This window comes from Sturnira hondurensis, unplaced genomic scaffold (genome assembly GCF_014824575.4).
Source record: "Sturnira hondurensis isolate 20B ecotype Veracruz unplaced genomic scaffold, ASM1482457v3 Scaffold0018493, whole genome shotgun sequence".
In the NCBI taxonomy this organism is placed as follows: Eukaryota; Metazoa; Chordata; class Mammalia; order Chiroptera; family Phyllostomidae; genus Sturnira; species Sturnira hondurensis.
Genome location: NW_028091124.1, coordinates 3,782,393 through 3,803,399, shown reverse-complemented (window position 1 = coordinate 3,803,399; position 21,007 = coordinate 3,782,393). Strand labels below are relative to the sequence as shown.

Here is a 21,007-nt window from a genome sequence, read left to right as displayed (position 1 = left end):
TTTCCAGGTCGGGAGGACATTTCCTTCCACTGCTGGGGGTGGGGTGTCTGTGTTCCAGCCCCAGAATCCAGGGTGTAGGTCCCCACTTCTTTATGAGGCTTCCTCTTCAGATCCTTCTGTCATTAAGTGACCCAGGTTCTCCCCCTGTTGAAACCAGAGGAGGCTTTCCTGTTCCGACCTGGGGTGCACTGGACTCGGGCACAGCCCTTTGCGCTCAGAGGAGGGAAGATAAATGCACCGTCATTAAGCCCCTGCTGCCTGCCACCGTGTCCAACGGCCTGACTTAATTCCCAGTTCTCCACGAACACGTGTGGGGGAGACGGGTCCCTCAGCCTCCCTCCTCTCTGAGAGGACACGTGGGATGAAGCCACTTCCCTGGCTGTCCCCTCTGAAGTGCTTGGATTCTGCCGCCTCCGAGGAGAGAAAGGCCGAGCTCGCCATTGGCCAGCTCACTGAGGGACCTTCTCTTCTTGGCTATTGGGTCACTTTGAGTGTATTTCTGCAGCTGTGATGGGGATGCAGGGATGGCAGGAAGTGGTGGTGGCAGTGATTTTCCTCTCCCTGCCCGACCCAACCCTAATCCTAACCCACTAACCTTGAGTCCACGAAGAACGGGGACTGTCTTGGGAGCACTGCGTGATTCCCCTCTCAGGGGTGACCTTGCCCCTCCTGCCCCAGACCTTGGCCCCTTCCATCCCACCTGCCTGAATCCTCACAGCCTTGGAAGGCAGAGATGTCTCCCTTCCAAACACAGAGCAGGCGTGCTGACTTCCTGGAGTAACACTCTTCTTCCTGAGAGAAGAGCAGCCATGCCTCCCTCCAGTTAGAAAGGGTGGGGGTCCCCCAGACCAGGGTTCTTCTTTCACAGCAGAGCTGCCTGCGGGTGCAGGTGTACCCCGGCTCCTCTCGGGCTGCCCTGCGGGAACTGGGGCCCAGGTGACCCACGACAGAAGCAGCATCTGGCCACGGTGGAGAGTCATACAGGCTCTGGCACAGGAGCTCGGGGCCCCTCCCAGCACCCAAGCCAGGCGTATGCGTGTGGGCAAAATCGCAGACCTTTCATAGTGCTTGACGTTAATTGGAGCAGTAATTGTGTTTTCTTCATTCTGCATAGTTCTTGCATTTTGGTATCAAGATACAAAGAAATGAAACCAATGAACATCCCTAAGAGCAGACCTGTTACTGCTTCTAGGCCAGGAGGCCGCAGCCCGGGGCCATACGGGGGGGTGGGGTGGGGCACCCGCTGTGACAGCTGTGAGAGCACAACGGCACTGCTCTCGGTGACATTTCTCTCAAGTCCCCTCCTGGTTGTTCTCTTCCTTCCCTCCCCATTTTGGGATGTTTTCCCCTCCCTGGTCTGGAATCTGTGTTCTAGTCCCTTGCAACAGGTCAAATAAATTTTCTGCATGGTGCTGGCTGAATCTCTCAGGGGACTCTTAAAGAGGACAGCCTTCCAGGTTCAGGGGCGTGGTGGCCCTGGGGCAGGGCTGGGGGACAGCTTGCAGAGCATGCGGCCCGGTGCCAGAGGCAGCAGGCATTTCCTCGCCTGGACTCGCTCCCTCCCTCCCTCCGCAGTCACCCAGTTACTTGAAATAAATGACATCACTGTTGCCTTCGAAGGACCCACAGTCTAATGAGACAGATGTGTGGACCCCAGACCCCACGGCAGCCGGAGAGGCATGATAACAGGGGACGCTGCAGAGAGTCCTGCGGACGCCTGGGTGGCAGCGTTGGCGGTGCCGGCCGCTGGGGCCTGAGCTGAGTCCGGTAGGGCAGCCGACTGGCCTGGCAGAAGGCCGGGAAAGGGGTTTAGTCACAGGAAGGAGGGGGTCCTGACAGTTCCCGCTGAGCCTTCTTGCCTACCAGGGTCTACCTCTGTGGTAAATGCCCCCAACCTCTGGTGGAGGGATCTTTACCACCCCTAGGGCCACAGCGCGTGTCCCTGGTGTAATGACAGGAGCGTCCAGCGACCCACCTCCACAGTGAGCCCTCCTGTCCGGGCATCTGTGGAGCCCTCCAGCCTGTCTGCCGAAAGGGGGTCCCGCTAGTGGCCCCCATAGGGAGGTCGTGGGGATACGCGCACTCAGCACAGCCCTCGGAACACGGCACACACCCAGGTGACCTGGAAAACCATTCATTCACTTGGGTTTTGCCTCCCTGAGGCCACGGCCTTCTCCCCCGGTGTCCCGGAGCCCTCTGCCCTGGCTGGGAGGAGGGGGCAGAGATCGGAGGTGTCTCAGAGCCCTACAGGGACACAGCGGGGACGCTCGGTTCCTGACGTGCGTGACAGGACTGGGCAGCAGGCCGTGTGCCTTAGAAGGCAGGGCCTCGTCTGGGTGTGGCATCACAGATTCTTTATTCCTCCCTGTCTCTGAGTCCTCCCCCACCCACGCCTCCATCGCAGCCTGCGGAAGGAAGACAAGGGCGATTCGGGGCATCTGGGGAGAAGATGCATGACTGTCACTGTTACTTACGTCTGCGAGAGTCAATAGAATGGGTATAACGGCCCTGTCCCTGGGCCTCGGCCGCCCCATCCGGAAGCCCGCGGAAGGCAGCCGTGCGACTCCCCGGGCAGCCTCTCCACCTGGTGTCCTTCAGAGAAGCACATGCTGGAAAACAGTCTGAAAATAGCCATGTCTTACCAGGTAGGAAAATATCGAATATCTCATTAGATACAGGTCTAGAGAGCTAACGTCACAGAGGTGCAAAGCTGTCCCAAGAATTTGGAAGGATCACAGAAGACTTTATATTCTGTGTCTTTTGGACCCTAAGACGCACCCAGGTTTTACAGAAGAAAGATGGGGAAACAACTTTTGAAGCAAAAAATGTGGTGAAATATTTAAAAACATAAATAACACAATATTTCACCAATGTAAATGTAAAGCTACATTCGGATTATAAGACGCACCCCCATTTTCCTCTCAAATTGGGGGTTGTGTTTTATAGTCCGAAAAATATGGGTAAATCTTTGGAGTGCATTTAGCAGCTGAGCCCACAAACCTGTCTATTGGTTTACATTTTTAAAAAGAAAGTATGATATTTTAAAATAAATGTCCTTATTATGCTTCCAAGGGGTTAGCACAGGGTTGACGATGGGCATTAGAAGTGTGCGTGCCGATCACCTCTCCACTGGGGTTATCGAGTTCTTCATTCTCCTTGCTCTTAAATGGTGGCTGCTTGCTGGTGGTAAAGACGGAAACCGACCCAGGACTGACCCCAGGTCTGAGCACCCGGAGTAGAGTGGCCAAGACCCCAGTAAGGTGCCCCCTATACCCCTCCCTTTTCTGGGGAGAGGCCGACATGGGGTGGTGTTATGCATTCCAGAGATAAGCAGATGCTCGCAACTAAATTTGGGAGGCATTTTCTGCTAGCCTTGAAAATTCAAATGTAATCTCTTTTCTTTCCACGATGATATTTGACGTATTTTTAAAAGCTGAAAACCACCACAAGGCTTACACTGAAGAACAAGTCTCGCCCTACCCGCCCTAACTAAGAATGGAGGCCAAGCCCTGGCTGGTGTAGCTCAGTGGATTGAGCACGGGCCTGTGAAGCAAAGGATCTCGGTTCGATTCCCAGTCAGGGCACGTGCCTGGGTTGCAGGCCAGTTCCCAGTGGGGGACACATGGGAGGCAACCACACACTGATATTTCTCTCCCTCTCTCCTTCCCTTCTCCTCTCTCTGAAAATAAATAAATAAATAAAATATTAAAAAAAAAGAACGGAGGCCAACACTTAAAAGTTGACTCTTCCCTGGCTTTCCAACCTGCAGGTCCACCCTGCAGGTTTTGGACTTTCTCTCTCCTTCTCTCTCCTCTCTTTCTATGTGTATATATGATCTCAAAATAGTTATTTATATGTAAATAACTATAACATATATCTATAACATCTACATAAACATCTACATATATAAACACCCTGTTGGGCCAGTTTCTCTGGAAAACACCGACTGTGAAATACACCTCACATCTGCCCATTCTGCCGATTTCATGGATGAGGAAGTTGAGGCTCAGAGGGGTTGAGAACCACAACCAAGGCCACACTCCTGACAAGTGCGGAGCCTGGAAAGTCCAGGCTTTCTGAGCCACAGAGCAACACGGCTTCTTACGTGTGAATCCCAGAATGAGAACATAAGGGCCTGCCTGTCACGCACGCTATATTTACTATGAAGTGTCTCTTCTTTTCAATGGTTCGCCCATGACCTTGGGCTTTTACCCTGTGTGAGAACCGTCAATACGCAAACACCTCACCAGCCCGGGGAAGCACAAACATGCCCGTGTGCAGAGCAGGTGGTCCCTGCTTGGTGAAGTGAAGTTCTATAGGGTAAATAATCTTCTTTGCAGTTTTAATTACCAGAAAGATCTTGAAATAACCACACACTTTTCATAAACAGTCAACTGCAAGATTTTGAGGAACATGAGAGGGAACTGAATAGACAACAATTTAAAGTGAAGTTTTGTTGAAAATAAGATGCACCCTTCCCTTCCTCCAAAAAAAGAAATGGAAAAGAGAGAAATAAACTGTGTATGCGCATGCAGTTAAAGCAGAGAAAAACAAACAGGCACAGCCGTCCCAGGCCTCTCGGTGTCTTGGCCGTGGGCTAAAGTCCCACATTCCATTCGCATCTTCAAAAGTGGCCGCACACTGGCGCCTCTGCACAGGAAAAGGTGGTGGTAAATATTCACCCGGATCGATGGTTTCTGGGCGAGCTGCGGACTGCCCCTGTCAGGGCAGGCAAGCCGGTCACCCCTGACCAGGAGAGCGCTGCTCAGGGAGACGTGTCACCCGCAAACGCTCAGAGACAATCTCGCTGGCTCTAAAGGACAGTCCTTCCAGAATGCAGAAGATGGTGCTGGAAATACTGGCCATGTTTGTCCTCGGGATGAGCAACGGGACCTGTGCAGGTAAGGGGCTCAGCTCCACGGGACCCGGGGTGTGTCCTGGCCCGGGCGCCGGGTCTCACGGTGTCCTGTGTGCGTGTGCGTCCAGGTTTCCCGGTGTACGACTACGACCTGCCCTCCCTGCGGCAAGCCCTGAACGCCTCGGTGGCGGACGTGAACTCCCGGTCCCTGAGCCCGTACCTGTTCCGGGCGTTCAGAAGCTCCGTGAAAAGAGTGAGTTCACAGGCCCGCTCCCCACGCCTCTCTCCACCGCTCTCTGGCTTCTTCTGTCAGTGTGTTGGCTGCACTTTGCTTTTTATTTTTTCCAGTTTGAAATGGTAATAGCGAACCACCTCTTCCAGCCATCCCGATGCGATCAGGAGGCCCCGGAGCTCTCCGGAAGCCTGCGTCCTCTGCAGCGCACTTCCTCCCTCTGGCCCGTTTCCCGTTCCAGACCTTCCTGCCACGCAGCCCATGTCCCCAGGTTCCTCGTGAAGCTGCTCATTTATTAGAACGAGCCTCCTTCGGGTTCAGCAGCTCTGCTTCTCACATTTATAGGAAATGAACTCTGGCTTTCGAGCTAAAGCTCTCCCCTTCCTTTGTCAATGCAGTAGTGAGTGGTCTGTTTCCTGTTTGCACTGGAAATAGGGAAAGAGGAGTCTTCTTGGTTGTCCTGTGACGGAGTCTGTGATAAGCAAAGAAGGAGAAGCAGGAATGTCTTCCCAAGGAAACGAGAAACGTGGACAGCAAGTTGCCCGCCCCTTCCTTGTCCCCAGGAGGTGTCACCGCCTAAAGAGTTCCTGGGCAAAGGGGGCAGCAATGCCCTCCAGTTAGTTTATGTGAAGCTGGGAGGTGGCTGGGGGCCACCTCCGCTCACCCTTTGCCTGCTCCCTCTCCAGCTGTGAGGAGCACAGGGCTCCTGTGTCTCCACGGACAACACATTCACTTCGACCCTTCCTCTTCAGAAAGTGGCTCGGTGTCCCATTTCCAGAGTCCCAGGAAATCAATTGAATTGTCCCAGTTGTCTTTTCTAATGGGCCATAGGTCATGAAAACGATGGACTATGGCTTATTTGGGTGTCGGCCTGGAACCAGGCCGTTGTGGCCAGAGTGGTGTGGAGGTGATGAGAGGCGTGTGTGGTCAGCTGCCAAGCCAGAGGGTGATTTGTTCTGGAAGGCCACCGGGCCAGAATCAAGGACCTCGCTCCCCCCTCCCACTGGACAGGTTTCTGTCTTTGGGTTGCACACCATGAAACCCGCTGGCGGTGTGAAGGAGTCAATGTCTTCTCGCCAGGCCTGCTTGTGATTTAGCTCATTACAGAGGACAGCGGATGCCTAGATGAATAAGAACAGGAGGATGAGTCCTGAGAGAGCCGGTTACGGGCACCGTGGAGCTCTGACCTGGGGAGACGAGCTGGGGTGGGCACGGCCCCCTGCCCTGGGCCCAATCCAACTCGTGGGCCACCCTGTGCAGACCTGATCCCAGACACATGTGCCCTGGCAAATAAACACACTTCTGTGCATGTGTGTGTGATCCTTAATGGTACGTGATGGAGAGATGCCCCTCTGCGTCCTGTGCGCTGCCATCCTATCTGGAAGCTTGCCTGCCCTTGCCTCTCTCTCTGGCCTTTTCCAAGTATTCCGATTCATCGGTCAGGCAACATTCATATGCCCCTTCTGTGAAATCCTCACGCGTCCATGGATGACTGCGAAAGGACCCTGAGCATTGAAATTTGGAGTTACAAGTAGATTTTAGCGAGTAGGCAAATCTGCAAGTGTGGAGCCTGCGAAGGACGAGGACCAGTTGTAAAGCTCAGTCATTAGGTGCGACACTGGCCTTGGAGGTAGGGCGTGGAGGAGGTTCTGGTTCCAGTGTCTCCCTAGAGCGTCGTATGCCTTCAGTGGCGCACGTTGCCCTCTGGTGTCCAGATGAGGGCAAGGAGCCATGGCGTCCTGAGATGACCCATAGCTTTTTATTTTTATTGGGGGTTGATTCTGTAACGTGTTCTCGCTGTGCTGGGATACACATTTCTAACAAGGTGAATTTCAGAAACATGGGTGGCCAACCGACGCTCTGTTTTCATGAAGGTCAACATGCTGGCTGAGAACAGCTTGAGCATGGATATAGAATTCAGCATCCGAGAGACGACCTGTCGGAGGGGCTCGGGAGAGGATCCCACCACCTGTGACTTCCAAAGGGGCTACTACGTGGTAAGTGGGCTGGGGAGGGCCCACCCACCGCTCCAGAACCTAACATGAGGAAATGCCTTGCCTTCTCCCATGATCTGGAGCTGCTTTGGTGGCCCACGGGGTGCTGGACACTTGCCTGCTGCCCGGCCACACGGGGGCCTCCCTGCGCTGTGCCTGGGTGGGGGTGGTGTGGCCCAATGTTGAGGACATGAGCTCTGGAGTCCGTGGTCCTGAAGGACCCTGGCAGGTCATTGAACCCCTGTTGCCTCAGTTTCCTGTTCTCTAAAATGGGGATGATGACGTTTCCCAGAAAAGTGAATACGAAGAGGTCAAATATCCCACAGACGTTTCAAATTCCACTTAAAATAATTTAAAAATGCTAACAGTGGGAGTTGCGATTGACTGTTGGGTGACAGCATCTCTCTCCCCACCCAGCTGGGGGCTCCTCTGGGGATGGACGGCAGCACCGCAGCGTGTTTGGTTGCAGACCCCCAGGNCCGGCCACACGGGGGCCTCCCTGCGCTGTGCCTGGGTGGGGGTGGTGTGGCCCAATGTTGAGGACATGAGCTCTGGAGTCCGTGGTCCTGAAGGACCCTGGCAGGTCATTGAACCCCTGTTGCCTCAGTTTCCTGTTCTCTAAAATGGGGATGATGACGTTTCCCAGAAAAGTGAATACAAAGAGGTCAAATATCCCACAGACGTTTCAAATTCCACTTAAAATAATTTCAAAATGCTAACGGTGGGAGTTACGGTTGACTGTTGGGTGACAGCATCTCTCTCCCCGCCCAGCTGGGGGCTCCTCTGGGGATGGACGGCAGCACCGCAGCGTGTTTGGTTGCAGACCCCCAGGGACCAGACCACGGCCCCACACTTCAGCCTGGGCAGCGTTATCAACCCAATGTTCGCTTTCCCGGGCCTTTGCGTTGAGACGTGCACATTCTCGGGGCTTTGCTGCGCTATCAGTGTGCATCAGGGCTGCTCCGAATGGTGTGACTTCTGAATGGGAACCCTGTGGTGTTTTGCTATGACTCTGTTTTACGAAGGACCCACACCCAGGGTCACAAGCACCTGTTTCTAGTGAGACCTGAGGCCAAGCAGAGCCTTTGGGTCCCCACGGCCACTTTCTGTTGCCCGAGTGGGAAAGGATTCGGGGCAGCCCCTCAGGCAAACGCCTGAGAGATGCTTAAGTGTTTCATTTGTTTCTCCTTAGATCTTGAGAAATTTTCGTTTTGGAGAGACGAGGGGCCTCTGTGAGCTTTTCTGTGCGGTCTGCCTCACTGTGTCTGGCCCTGCAGCGTTGCCCGGCCCCCTAACCCTCCTGGGAGCTGCTGCAGACTCTGCTCACTGTCTTGCCTTTTCCAGCCGGCAGCTGCTTGCAGGAGCACCGTGCGGATGTCCGCCGGGCAGGTGCAGGACGTGTGGGTGCGCTGCCGCTGGTCCTCCAGCTCCGAGTCCGACAGCAGCGAGGAGGTATGGCGGGGGCCAGGCGGCCTCCAGGATGGCGCCTCTGTGGGGACGTGAGGGTCTGGGGGGACCGCTGTCACAGCGTAGTGGGGACATCACCCAGACCTGGCCGGGCACTGCTCTGCTGCTCAACTGGATTCTCTCTTTTTTACCTACAACCTCATTGTCAATATCCCTTACTTCCTTCAGCCTGTGCTCTCTCTCATTCTGTCTGCCTGTCTGCATGTATCTATCCATCTGTCTACCTCTATTTCTATTTCTCTCTCTGTTTCCCCAAGTTCTGTGAGACTGGGAGCGCAAGTCACAGTGAGCAAATCTGCAAAGTGTTAGGGCTTGGGAAGATGCTCACTGGTCCGCGGTTTAGTGAAACAGAGAGGGGCGTTTTCGTCGGACCCACGTCCAGACTATCCGCCAGCTCTGCAGGTAGATCAGGGTACATAGCCTTCATGCTCTGCAGCTCCTTCCTCTTACGTGAAGGGATAGATGCCAGGAATAAAGTCCACCCGACAGGCTGGGGACCGAACCAAGGAAGTTGATGAGCCCGGATCCGGCCCGGCGTCTGGCACAGACTGGAGGTGCGGGGGCGGGGGGGGGGCAGGACATGCTTCTTCCTTCATTCCCACTGATGCTGATCTGCAGTAACACTGTAAAATTAATAGTATATGCTTCCTTTAACCTCACCTGAGGGTACTTCTTCACTGCTGCTAGAGAGGAAGGGAGAGGGAGAAGCCTCAGTGGCTGCCTCCCTAGGCACCCAGACTGGGGACCAAACCTGCAACTCGGGCAGGTACCCTGACCAGGAATCAAACCCACAGCATTTTGGTTACGGACGACACTCCGACCAACATCGGCCAGGGCGACATGTATTTCTGACTTGAAATATATTACACATTTATTTGTCTGCTCACTGACGACTTTCCTTACTAGATTGTCTGTCTCATGAGGTCAGACATGTTTACTTTTGTCAGTCACGGGCAATGTTTGATTTAGGGTAAATAGTCGGTGAGTATTCACTGAACGAATTTTCTAAAACTGAGGGAGAGCCCCAAGCAGCGTGGCTCAGTTGGCTGGGTGTCGTCCTGCCAACGGAGCTGTGTAGGGTTCAGAGGTTTTAGTTCATAACAGTGTGCAGCCCTCACTACTCTCTAAACCCAGAACATATGCATCATCCCCAAAAGGAACTTCTCACCCATCCGCTGTCATTCTCTGTCCCCCGCCCCTCCCCAGGCGACCACCAGCAGTCCCCTTCCTGCGTCCATAGGTCCGCCTGGGCTGCACGTGGCCTGTGCGTGGGACCACGTGACATGCGTTCTTCTGTGACTGCTCCTTTCCCGTAGAATCCTGTCCGGGAGCCCCATGCCTGGTGTGGTACATGCCAGTACTTAATTCCCTGATATCGCTGAGTAATATTTCATTGTGTAGATACATTACGCTTGATTTCTCTGTTTATTAGTCGGTCACCATTTGGGTTATTTCCCCTTTTGGGGTGCTCATGATGTGATGAGCTTCCGTGTGCAGCTTTCCTTGCGGACGTGTGTTTGTATAGACTTTCATCGGCCTCACAAGGGCTACCTCGCTGAACGCGTGTGGCAGCCTCACAGAGAGACCGAACGCAGTCCGTTGGCCAGTCAGTACGACAGGCTTCCTCCTTCTGGCCCACAACGTCTGGGAGTAATTCTGTGTCTAAGGGGAAGCACCCTCGTCAATTTGAACTGCACGTAACTGGCGTTTCCCTACACATTTTCTTAGACGCCCGTACTTAATACCGTATAAACTTACTTAACCTAACGTACCATCTTATTGATCAGAGTCCTCCAGATAAGATGTGCCTTTTCTGAAGTGCTTTGTTGATGATGCTATTACCGTTGTCCCATTCTTCCCCTCCCCTTCCCCCCCTCCGCCCCGTGTCTCACCCTTTTCTCTCTTTCCTGTGCTGATACGAACCGACACCTGGACTTATGAAGCTGGGTTTTGGGTTTGTGCTGGGATCTCCCAGAAGGAGGAGCAGTGACCTCTTTGGTAAGTTGAGACCTTTTCTTTTTAATGTTTTTTTTTCTTGAAACCACCTCATATTAAAGTTTCCTGTGAGTGGGTCATTTAAAACTAGACGTATCTACACATCACCTTTGAACAAGCACAGTCATCATGGAAATAGACACTTCCTTTCTTTTGGTTTCTTTCTTCACTCCAGGCAACAGTGCCACACGGTTCACTTCCGTGTCCCTTTGTGTTTACATGGGGCTTTTCCTTACACGGCTTCATTCGATGGCCCCCACATCTCCGTCCAGGAGCCGGGCAGATGTGGGTTTTCGCCTTGAACGTGGGTCTGTCTCTGAACTTGAACGTGCTCGCTCACCCCTCCTGGGTGTAGGACCTAAGCTGCAGGGCCTGGTATGCGATAGCGTGTAGCTGGGGGTGGGGGAGAGTCTGGGCTGAACTGGGGCTGCGCTGGCTCAGCCTCCTGCCACGTGACCAGAACTGACTGACCCTTACCCATCTCCTTTGACAAAGTGGGGGGGGGCGCAGGCTCTCCTTTCCTTCCTTCCTGTGTGGCTTCTCATGGGAGTGGGGCGGCTTAGGGCTCTGATGCTCCGGGGACATTCTTATGTTCCCGAGGCCTTTGACGGTGGGTGCCGATGGTGGCTAAGCTCTTGGCTGATCTCCCACTTCCTCCTTGTTTAAGAGGCCCATCTAGGGCATCAATAATGAAATCACGGAATATTCTGGAAGCAGCAAGGCCTCATGGTTGCTGTTGTGTTGCAGATCTTGTTCCTGACGGACCCGCAAGGGAACAGTTTCTTGGACGGTCGCTTGGTAAGTGGCCCGCTTTTCCTGCTCAGGTCGGCAGACCGGTTCTCAGCAGGGCAGACGCTGCTGAGGTCATTTCATGGGAGGTGAGGTCTGAACTACAAGGTATTTTGAGTGGAAGCGGAAAGGCAGTGCAGTGCTGCACACACTTGCCGTGCGGATCGCTGAAAAGGAAAACTCGAGGCACTAAAATTCGCTTAAACGGGCCCCGGCTGGGGTAGCTCAGTGGATTGAGCGCAGGCCTGTGAACCACACGATTGCGGTTCGATTCCCAGTCAGGGCACATGCCTGGGTTGCAGGCCAGTTCCCAGCAGGGGACTCACGAGAGGCAACCATACATTGATATTTCTCTCCTTCTCTCCTTCCCTTCCCCTCTAAAGATAAATAAATAACAAATATTTTAAAAATTCGCTTAAACGTACCAGGGACCAACTGGCCAAATCTGCCTCAGGAAATGAGCATCATCCATTGCTCCTGCTCCACTTTGGGGTGTTTTCTGAATAACACAGACTCTTTTCATCTCCTCTTGCACCTCCACTCCCAGCTGCACTTCGTGATGAGCAGACGTAATCAACAGTATTTATTTTCCCCTGTTTACAGGTCAGTCTTCTGATTTATTCTTGTTGATAGCTCTGTGAACCAGGTGTTTGCCTGCTTACGTAGAAGACATGAGTAATAACGTGTTAACTGTACACACACAATACTCTGTCTTGATTGCTCGACACCCATTTCTTCTTCAGCCGTCACAACCACCCTGTGAGGCAATACTGTTTTCCTTCGCACTCTGTGGGCGAGCGCACTGAGGCCCAACGAGTTTCCACAGCTGGCCCCAGGCTCCGCTGGGCCCGACCAACCCTTAGTGTAGTGAACGGACTGTCCCAGTGTAGCCCAGGCTCCCCTGGCCACGGGGCGTCTCGACCCAGTTAGTGGGTGGCAGAGACAGGCCTCTGGGGCAGGGCTGCCGGGCCCCAGAGCCTCTGTGTTTCTCCACGCTGCTTTCCAAAAGACCTGTGAAATTCCCTCTGTGTACAGAGAGCTCCATCCACTGCAATGACTCAAACAGATACGGCTGTCACTCTGACTCCGACGTCTGGTCCTCACTAGGCATGCTCCAATTTATTGGAAGCGCTACGGCTTACAGTCTGAGGCTTGATCTTTAAAAATGCAAACCTCAGTTTTGGGCCTTCTCCAGATGGCCACGTCGAAAGAACGTGCAGTCCCTCCACCAGTGGGACTGCTGCTGAGACATTTTTTGGACATTTCTTTGGGAATTGCCTTCCGCATCTCCGGCCCATTCTTTTGAATCTCTGTAGTGGCGAGGAAACGCTTGCCATTAGGTTTGACTTTAGAAGTAGCCAAAAGACATTTAGAAATAAATCTGATTAACCAGATTACTAACCAATTGCTGCGTGTCGAGTTACTCTAAAACTTAGCAGTTTAAAGCAACAGTAGGTTATTATCGCAGTTTTGGGGGATCAGAAGCAGCTCAGTGGCGTGTGTCGGGGCCAGCTCAGTGTCTCTAACAAGGTCAAAGACGAGGTGTTGATGGGGGCTGTCGTGGCACCTGAAGGCTTGCCTGCCCGGGGCCGAAGGATTCATTTCCAAGTTGCCCATGGGCTTGTCGGCAGGCCCAGATCTTCACGAGCTGAGGGCTTTGGTTTCCCACCAAGAGGATCTTTCCACATGGCTGTCTGGGCGTCTCCAAAACACGAAAGAAAGCCAGAGAGAGAGATGAGCAGGCAACAGAGCACCCAAGACAGAGGCACAGTCTTTTGTAACCTAGTTCTGGAAGTGACACGCCATCACTTCTGAGTATTTGTTCATCACGCAGACCAGCCCTGGTTCAGTGGAGGAGGGAAGTGCCCAAGCCCGTGAGTAACCAGGAGGCCAGCGTGGAGGTTGGCTGCTGCAGTGGGGAAATGCCATTTGGGACAAATATAAACTTGGACAGAAAGTATTGTGACTGGCACTTTTCTACATCTCAGAGAGTAATTCCAGAGCTGAATTCTAAAGCCATTCTGGGCTTTGGGAGCGTCACTGACACAGACAGGCAACCGTCTCAGGGATGGCCTTGAATGTGACAGTTTAGTTGAATGCAACAAATCTGTGTGACAAGCATGGGGCAGAGCCACGGAGGACTCTGCACGAGCAATGTGACAATCTGTGCCCTTGAGGGCTTGCAGCTGTGACGGAGGCAGTACACACGCGGTGGAGAGATGGAAGCCCAGGGTTCAGCTGTGGCACCACGCAGGATGGAGCGTGGGAGAGCTTGATCCGGAAGGCGAAGCCGTCGTGTTCTCGGGTGTTCTCCCGGCAGGGTGGGCTCTGGTTATGCTAGTCGGGAACCGGCTGCTCTGTTTATCGTCACCTGGCCCAGGTTGTCTTAGATCTTGATGCGACAGCGCCTACCATTCCTTTTCTGTTTTCAGAGGCCATGAGAAGGGTCTTTCCTCCTGGAAACAGAAGGTCCCCAGGCCTGTGGCACAGAGCGAGAGTCAATCCGGGCTTTGAGTAGAGCCTTGAGGTAAGAAAACCCAGGTCAAAACCTGTGTGTTCAGAAGTGGCGGCTCTTGCACCGAGGGCCCTCGCACTGCAGCCCCCACCCCTCAAAACGTCTGTACCTGGGTTCACCTCCGGTCCCCGCCTTCCCACCGCCTCTTCCCCACCCAGCTACTGACTACTCCTCCCTCGGCTCCTCACTCCTGGGCCGTCCATCTCTTTCCCACTGAAGTGATCGAGTTTTTCCACTTTAAGAGCAAAAACACAACACATAAATGAGAGAACAGCCCCTTCCTTGGGCCTGGGGTCCCCCCTGCCCTTCTGCCCTCTCTGTTAAGCTTCTGACACAGTTGTGTCACGGCTCCTGCTCAATTGCTTGGCCTCCCGTTTCCTTTTCTGCTTTTTGCAAACTGGATTTTAATCCTTCAAATCCGTGGACTGTGATCTGCCTTCCCTTCCTCCACGGATAGTTTCAATCCAGGCCACCATTTGTATTATCTCTGTAACCGAGTTCCTTTCTTCTTTTGTCATCCCTTCCACTCGCCCGACTTGATCATCGTTATGCAATTATTTCCAAGCCCGCATCTCCTGCCCTGCTCCATCTGGGATCCAGGCCCACTAGATGCCGTTGCCATGGATACCCCGCGCGTGAATGAAACCCAACCAGCTCCCTCTCCAGCTCCCATTCTCAATGAAAGACATCACCAGCCGCCTAATTTTCGCAAGCGCAAAATTGTAGAGTGTCTGCGACTCTTCTTTACCCTCTGTCTTCTCCTAGCGTGGCACACTGTTGATTTGTCCCCACTGTCTCTCTGGCGTTGGCCCAGGCCCTGGTCCCATGATGTCCAGCTTGCATGCTGTCCTCAGGGGTATCTGGAAACCCAGAGGAGACTCTGGTCCTTCTCCACTTAAACCCCCTAATGCTTGCTTCACTTAAGGGATTCCGCAGAGGTGTGCAGAAGTCAGACCCTGAGCTGAGAGAAAAGGTGGGGGGCTGGAGTCTGAGCCCCGGTTCTTCAAACCCACCCTGAGCATCGAGTCTCATGGGTTTACGAGTTCTCAGTTCGGGGGGTTGGAGCAAAGGCAGAAGCCATGCATTTGTGAAGCCGTGTGGTAAAGGGGCATCGTGAAGGGTGCGTTTACCACGACCCTTGGGTGCAGTCACAGGGGTCAGTTCTGTGTGCATTTGCTTTTACACACACACAGGCAAGTTAATAACAAAGCACGCAGTCCTTCACAAGCTTACAGTTTACATAGCACTGTATGCCTGCAGGGTAAAGTCCGAAGTCCCCAGCATGGCCCGCTTAGGCCTTGGTGGCCCCACCCACTTCCCTAGCCTCATCCTTCCCAAGTCCACCTGACCCCTAAGCTCCTACAAATCTCAGATACTTGCAATTTTTCCCGATGTGCCCTCTACCTGAAACACCCACCTGGCTGATTCCTCCTCCCCACCCCGGGTTCAGCTCAGGGGCCCTGCCCAAGCCAGAGATACATTTCTCTGTGGGCGTCACAAAAGTCCTTGTCCCAGGGTACTGCAGGGCTGCTCTGTGCCGCATCTCTCCCCTCTCCCTGGGATCCGAGGGCACAGGGTCAGGGGACTGGACCACTGTCTCCCAGGCCCTGGGCAGAGCCTGGCACACAGCAGGCATCCGGAAGCGTGCTTCTGAGTGAACGATGGGGTACTTCATTTTAGTTCTTGAGATTCTTTTATTCTTAAAGAGTAAAGAAGACCCAGCTAAGCATAGTATAATTAATTTTTCACCATCGGAGCTTGAAAGAAGTCCACTGACTTTTTACTAAAACAGAAGAAAAATCTGCCAGTGAGGTGGTGTTGGACGAAAGATGCCGATGGTGGGTTTTGTTTTTCATCTACGTGCGCCCTAAAAATAAAAACCCACTTTGGCCTGAGAGCAAGAAACTACTCATTATGAAGAAACAGACTCATCGTAGTCCTTTTTCATAAACTGAAGTCACTTCTTTGGGCTTTACGGAGCACCCTCCGGCGGGAAAGAATTCCCGATGACTTGGCTGTGTTTTATTATTAATAATATGCTTATATCGGGCAGGCATACATATGCATTTCTGCATAAAATCATGACCTGATTTCTTTAAAGAAACCAATCGCTTCAAAAACATCTCTTCAGAGACAGCACAAAAGAACGGCCAAAGGCGACCCCCCTGACCGGGGCTCTGACTTTGCCTAGAGTCCTGGCCGTGTCTCTGCCCTCCTGCGACCTTCCGCGGGGCAGGTGTCCACCCTGTGCCCAAAGTTCCCTGGAATCATAAGTGAGGTTGCGAGGGCTGGCCCAGGGCGCCCAGTGGGAGGCCGACCCAGGAGGTCTGGAGTCGGCGGTTCTGGCTCCGGCCCGGTCCGCCCTTTCCCAGCCGGTGCCGTGACCCGCCCCCTGAACCTCTAGGACTCAGGTCCTTCAGCCATTTATCATGATTATTATTTACTGGTTTCTGTCCCTACTGGACCATGAGCTCCTTGGGGATGTCTTAGCTTGTTCCCCTTATTAATTATTTTAGTTTAACAATAAGAAAAAGATGATCGAGGATTTCTGTTTTAAATCAATCATAACAATATCCTTTGCTTTGTAATGCTGAGAAGCGGTGTCTAGAATAAGGGTTCGATGGCGTTGGGAGGAAGGAGTGGATGAACCAAAACCAGATGGCTCCTTTTACCCCGTGAAGGTCGCCTTCCCCGCGGGGACCTTTCCGAAGGCAGAGACTTCGGCTCGTGGAGCACGGACGCCCCAGAGCTGGGCTCAGTGTCTGGACCAAAACAGGAGCCGCATCAGTGTTTCGTGGTCTCGAAAACGCGGTTCCAGGCTCCTGCTCAGGAGCTAGAAAACCATTTCGCATGTTGGAGCGGCTAGTGAAAGGTGCGATTTCACCAGAGCTGTGACCCTTTTCCCCATGCTTGCTGTTCTAAAAGAGGTCCCCGCTCTCTCGTGAAAAGGACTTGATGTGAGGGTCTCCTGCTCTCTTGGTCTTTATAGCCAGGGTAGTTCTGACGTTTCCATTACGGAGAGGCCAGAGACGGGGCACCAAAGCGACTGCACCCCCACCGCAGGGTGGGCAATGCACTGGCCTTTATGGTCCATCGGTTCAGAATTCTTCTACCCCTCGCCAGAGGCCAGGGCAGGGGCAGTTCTCCGTGGGGCCCTTGTCAGCCACCGAGTGGTGCCAAGAATCAGTCTCACGCTCTCATCAGTTCAGCGCATGTCCACTGTGCACCCACTTCCTGCCTGTCCCTGTGCCAGTGAGAATCCGAACTCCCATGGGTGCCGGGGCTGTGGGTGGACCCCCCTGCACGCACTTGGCCTTATAGAAAGCCTACAATGATCCCAAGGATGTTCTGTCATTCCTGTCCCCATTTCCTAGTTGAGGAAACAGGCATTAGAGGCCTCTGCTTTCAGACATGGGGCTGGCATTGAGACATAGGTCCCCGTGTCTGTCTCTGTGTCTGTCTGTCTCCAAGGCCCCTCTTCTCCTACCCATGATGCTTGACCTCATGATGCTATTTCCACGTTTGGAAAACAGCAAGAGAGGGCCGAAGCTCCAGGAGTCTTTGTCTGAGATACATGTACCACGGGCTGGGTGGAGCTGGGTTACTCTAGTAACCAGCTAGAAGGCAAAGACTGTGATGGAGCAGGAGCAGTAACGACGTACCCACCGGCCACCAACCACGTGAGAGGCGTGGCCCTGAAACCCGGGCCTCTCAGTGAGCTGGCTGAGCGAGTTCATCCCAGGTAAGAGACCCACCAGCGACTTCCAGTCCTGAGCTCCCAGGACTGGCCACCGATGGGGGAGTCTGGTCCCCACACCCTCCTCAGACGGAAGAGACTCGGCCATGCCCGGAGGGAGGTGGAAGCCTGCCTGTGTGTGACTTTGTGCACGCACACTCTGCTGTGAGCGTCCCTCCTGCGCACGCCTGCCACCTCCCCCTCCAAGTGCCGCCCGTTCTCAGTCTCCGCCATAGTTCCGTGCACAGAAGCCACCGGAAACACTGCGTCAGTGGATCCCCAGAACACGGGGCAGGCTCCCACCATCCTCCGGGCACACTGCACGCGTATATCTGTTCAAAGATGCCTCCTTTCCCACGCATTGTTGATGTGTTCACGTGGAACTCACCACCGGCTGCGCTCCAACTCAGGACCAAACAGGGCTCATCGAACACGCGTGTGTCCCCCCGAGGCGCCTGGAAGCCTCCTGGAGCTCAGGGTCACCAGGCAGCACTCGGCCCGGCCCCGAGGGGCCACTGCACACGGAGAAAGCACCTACAGCGAAGACAAAAGTGCGAAACATGTGGTACCAAAAAGACCCTCGTCCGCAGCACGAGAGCCGAGACCCGGAGGCAGAGCAGCCTTGTTCCGCCGCGGCAGGTTGAAAGCCTGGAGGTTTTCGTCGCCTGGAGCATGTCCTGGAATGCATGGGAAAGCTCTAGAAGTTTTGACTTGGGAGCTGCCAGTGAATCAGTGAGCGGCAAATTTCTGGGAATGGTGAGAATTGGCGTCAGAATGGGTCCCCTCCCTCGTTTATCCCCAGCTTCTCTTCCTTCTCACCGGGACCTGAAGACAAGCCGTCAGCACTCGCTGCCTCCAGCACCTCTCTCCCGCCCCTCTAGGGACACTGCTCCACCCCCCACTCTGTAGCCACCCGTCTGCCTCCTGGGCCCTGTCCACCCCTGTTCCTGCTGAACGTCAGCCACATTTGATGCTGATGAAAACTCCTTTCCTCCCCGAAACCCTCTGGTCTCTGAGCCTGTGCCTCCCTGGTTCTCCTCTCAGCTGAGAGTTCTCTCTCTTTTTTGAGGATCTCTCCTCTACCTTCTGCTCCTGAAACGGTGATGGCCCCCAGGGCTCTGCACGCAGTGTACTCTCCCCCACCTGAGCCCATGCACACCCTGGAGTGCCCACCTGTCTGTGGACTATTCTGACTCCTACTTCCATGATGTCCCTTGGCCTGAACAACAGGTTTGCTTAACAGCACCGTGCGGACCCTGCCGTTGCGTGGGTACCGCAGCCCACGCTCAGAACAGAAGCCTTCCCTGCTGGTCTTCTCTTCCTCCTGGTCCAGCTCACCTTCCTGGTTACTGAGACCCAAAACGAATCCATCTTCTACCTCCCCCCGCACCCCCATCCAGCCAGTCACCAAGTTCGTCCTTCTCTGATGTTCCCAGCTCTGTCCCCTCTTCTCCATGTTCTGGCCTTGTCCTCTCTAGGCTGGTGTGGTGTCATCTCGTCCATCTCAAAGTCACCTCTGCACTGTCACCAGCGTTATGGTAACACCGGTGCTCCCCTGGAGGGAGGAGCCTACACTCCCTTGAGATGGGGGGCCTGAGGAATCGGGCCCTCCCCCCAGGGCTGTGGCTCCTCTCTGGGTCCCCTGCCCCTCCCGCCTCTGTTCCACGTGGAGGAGTCCCACGGTGGAGTGCTCCTCCAGTCCCCAGTCTGGGCCTGGCCTCTGCGCCCAAGGCCCCGCTGCTGGGCTACAGCACCCCCCCAGCTTCTCCCTGGGGCCGGACTGACACATCTTCTCCAGACACCCCTTTCCTCGGGGTTCCCGGCCCACGGGCCTCTCTGGAGTTGCATTCGCTGTGCTGTGCTCTGCTTCTGTCTTCCCCACCGGTACACAATCCCTTCCTCTCTTCCTCCTTCCTTCACATTGGAGATCAGGTCTGTGTCTTACTGATCGTTGTGACCCCCAGTCGATACTCGAAGCACCTGTTGGCTGAATGGACGGATGAACGAGTGAATGAATGAACGAATGACCCTTGCTGCCTATTTCCAGCCTCATCCCCTCGGATGGCACAGCTGAGGCCAGCCCACCTCTTTCCTGGCTTGGCCGTCTCTTCCCTCCCACCACCAGCTCTTCCTCAGGCTGCCAGCACCCCAGCACGGGGTGGTAGGCTTTCCTCAGGCCCCTCTGGACTCCCCCTTTTGGAGACAAGAACTTCCCGCCTGGGGCTCCATCTGCGTTCCCTGGACTCGGTACCTCCTCTCCTCCCCGAGGGTGACTTCCGCCCTCTTCTCTGTTCAGGCAGCTGGCTGCTCTGCCCCATTGCTCTCGTCTCCTGTGCCCTCTGGGGTCCCTGTTGAACAGCGCCCAGGACTCCCCGCCCCGCACTGCCACTGCACGCATGCGACACGCACACAGTAGAGTCTAATCCTCTCGTCCTTTCTTTAACAGCAGAGACGCTTTGGAAGGAAATGTGCCAGTGAGGACACTTCAGGACGTGTGTCATTTTCCTTCTGATGGGTTGCAGTCCTTAATAAAGGTCTTACTTTTTTTCTCTTTCACTGTCTGATTCTTAAGCAGCAAATAGGAGTCACTATCAAATTCTTAGATAAGCTAAACCTGCGAGGGGATGAACATCAGCTAAAGGTTTTAGGAGTTGAGACTCACCAAGTGGCTGCGTGCAGCACAGTCACGTCGGACACGGGTTCGAGATCGACATACCATGGTCGTGAATCCCTCGTTCTTACAAAGACGAGCAGAACCAGGCGGCTCAGCGCCGAAGAGTGTCTTGCCTTTGGTGACTAATTTTAATTTTTAAAGAGAAACCATCTGGCGATTCAGGGACAGGAGGCAACCTCCTCCACCACTGAAAGTCCGGCCTAGCGTCTTCTTCTCCTGTAGGTTTCTTCGTCCACGGAATCCACAGCAGAGCCGGCTTTCTAGGTGTCACCAGAAACGAACCCAAGGACTCTGTCCCCAAGCCACTTACTTAGAACCCTGCCCCAGTGTGCAGCCAGGTTTTCTGCGGCCAGCCTGCTGTGGGGCTGGCCAAGCAGTGAGAGGACTCAAAGATTCGAGAACCTGAAACTGGAATGTGGCCCGTTGCCAGCGAGGCTGAAACCCAAGTTGTTCCTTGAAGCCTTCCACGGAGATGGCAGGGGGCCCCGGACGTTGCACTGTGGACACACGACACACTGGGGCGCTGCCCGGTGTTTGCACCCCAATGTCGACGAGGTGGTTCACCCCTCTCCGGAGCCAACTGCCCCCCTCACCACAGCTTCCAAGTGCTCAATGAACCTGGTGTGCGCCCCACCACCCCATCTTCTGTATTGTTTTCAGAGCCTCCCAGGTACCTGTCTGTATTTTGACTTTGAGGTCAGTCTGTCAACTTATGAACATAAGTTGGGTTGGTGTTTTCAATCAAAT

The 21,007-nt window shown here is 54.2% G+C and overlaps 1 protein-coding gene across 3 annotated transcripts; it reads left to right on the top strand.

Moving 5' to 3' along the window:
* Nucleotides 1-4,652: 4,652 nt before the first annotated feature.
* On the top strand, nucleotides 4,653-20,138 carry SPP2 (secreted phosphoprotein 2). Of its 3 annotated transcripts, none has more exons than XM_037069239.1 (8): nucleotides 4,653-4,901; nucleotides 4,987-5,111; nucleotides 6,965-7,087; nucleotides 8,429-8,536; nucleotides 10,495-10,549; nucleotides 11,294-11,344; nucleotides 13,768-13,862; nucleotides 20,036-20,138. In XM_037069239.1, the coding sequence occupies exons 1-7, from the start codon at nucleotides 4,835-4,837 to the stop codon at nucleotides 13,851-13,853; spliced, it is 615 nt and encodes a 204-aa protein (XP_036925134.1). In that variant the 5' UTR covers nucleotides 4,653-4,834; the 3' UTR covers nucleotides 13,854-13,862; nucleotides 20,036-20,138. The 3 variants fall into 3 exon arrangements, with proteins under 3 accessions (XP_036925134.1, XP_036925135.1, XP_036925133.1); XM_037069240.1 differs by lacking the exon at nucleotides 20,036-20,138 and adding an exon at nucleotides 14,009-14,130; XM_037069238.1 differs by having other exon boundaries at nucleotides 4,655-4,901; nucleotides 20,033-20,138.
* Nucleotides 20,139-21,007: the final 869 nt, after the last annotated feature.

What these genes read in the sequence shown, in the direction of transcription:
- SPP2 (XM_037069239.1), top strand. Translation starts at nt 4,835, where the DNA reads ATGCAGAAGATGGTGCTGGAAATACTGGCCATGTTTGTCCTCGGGATG. An exon ending in GAGCAACGGGACCTGTGCAG is followed by an intron (nt 4,902 to 4,986) that starts GTAAGGGGCTCA and finishes GTGTGCGTCCAG; the next exon opens with GTTTCCCGGTGTACGACTAC. An exon ending in GTTTCTTGGACGGTCGCTTG is followed by an intron (nt 11,345 to 13,767) that starts GTAAGTGGCCCG and finishes TTCTGTTTTCAG; the next exon opens with AGGCCATGAGAAGGGTCTTT.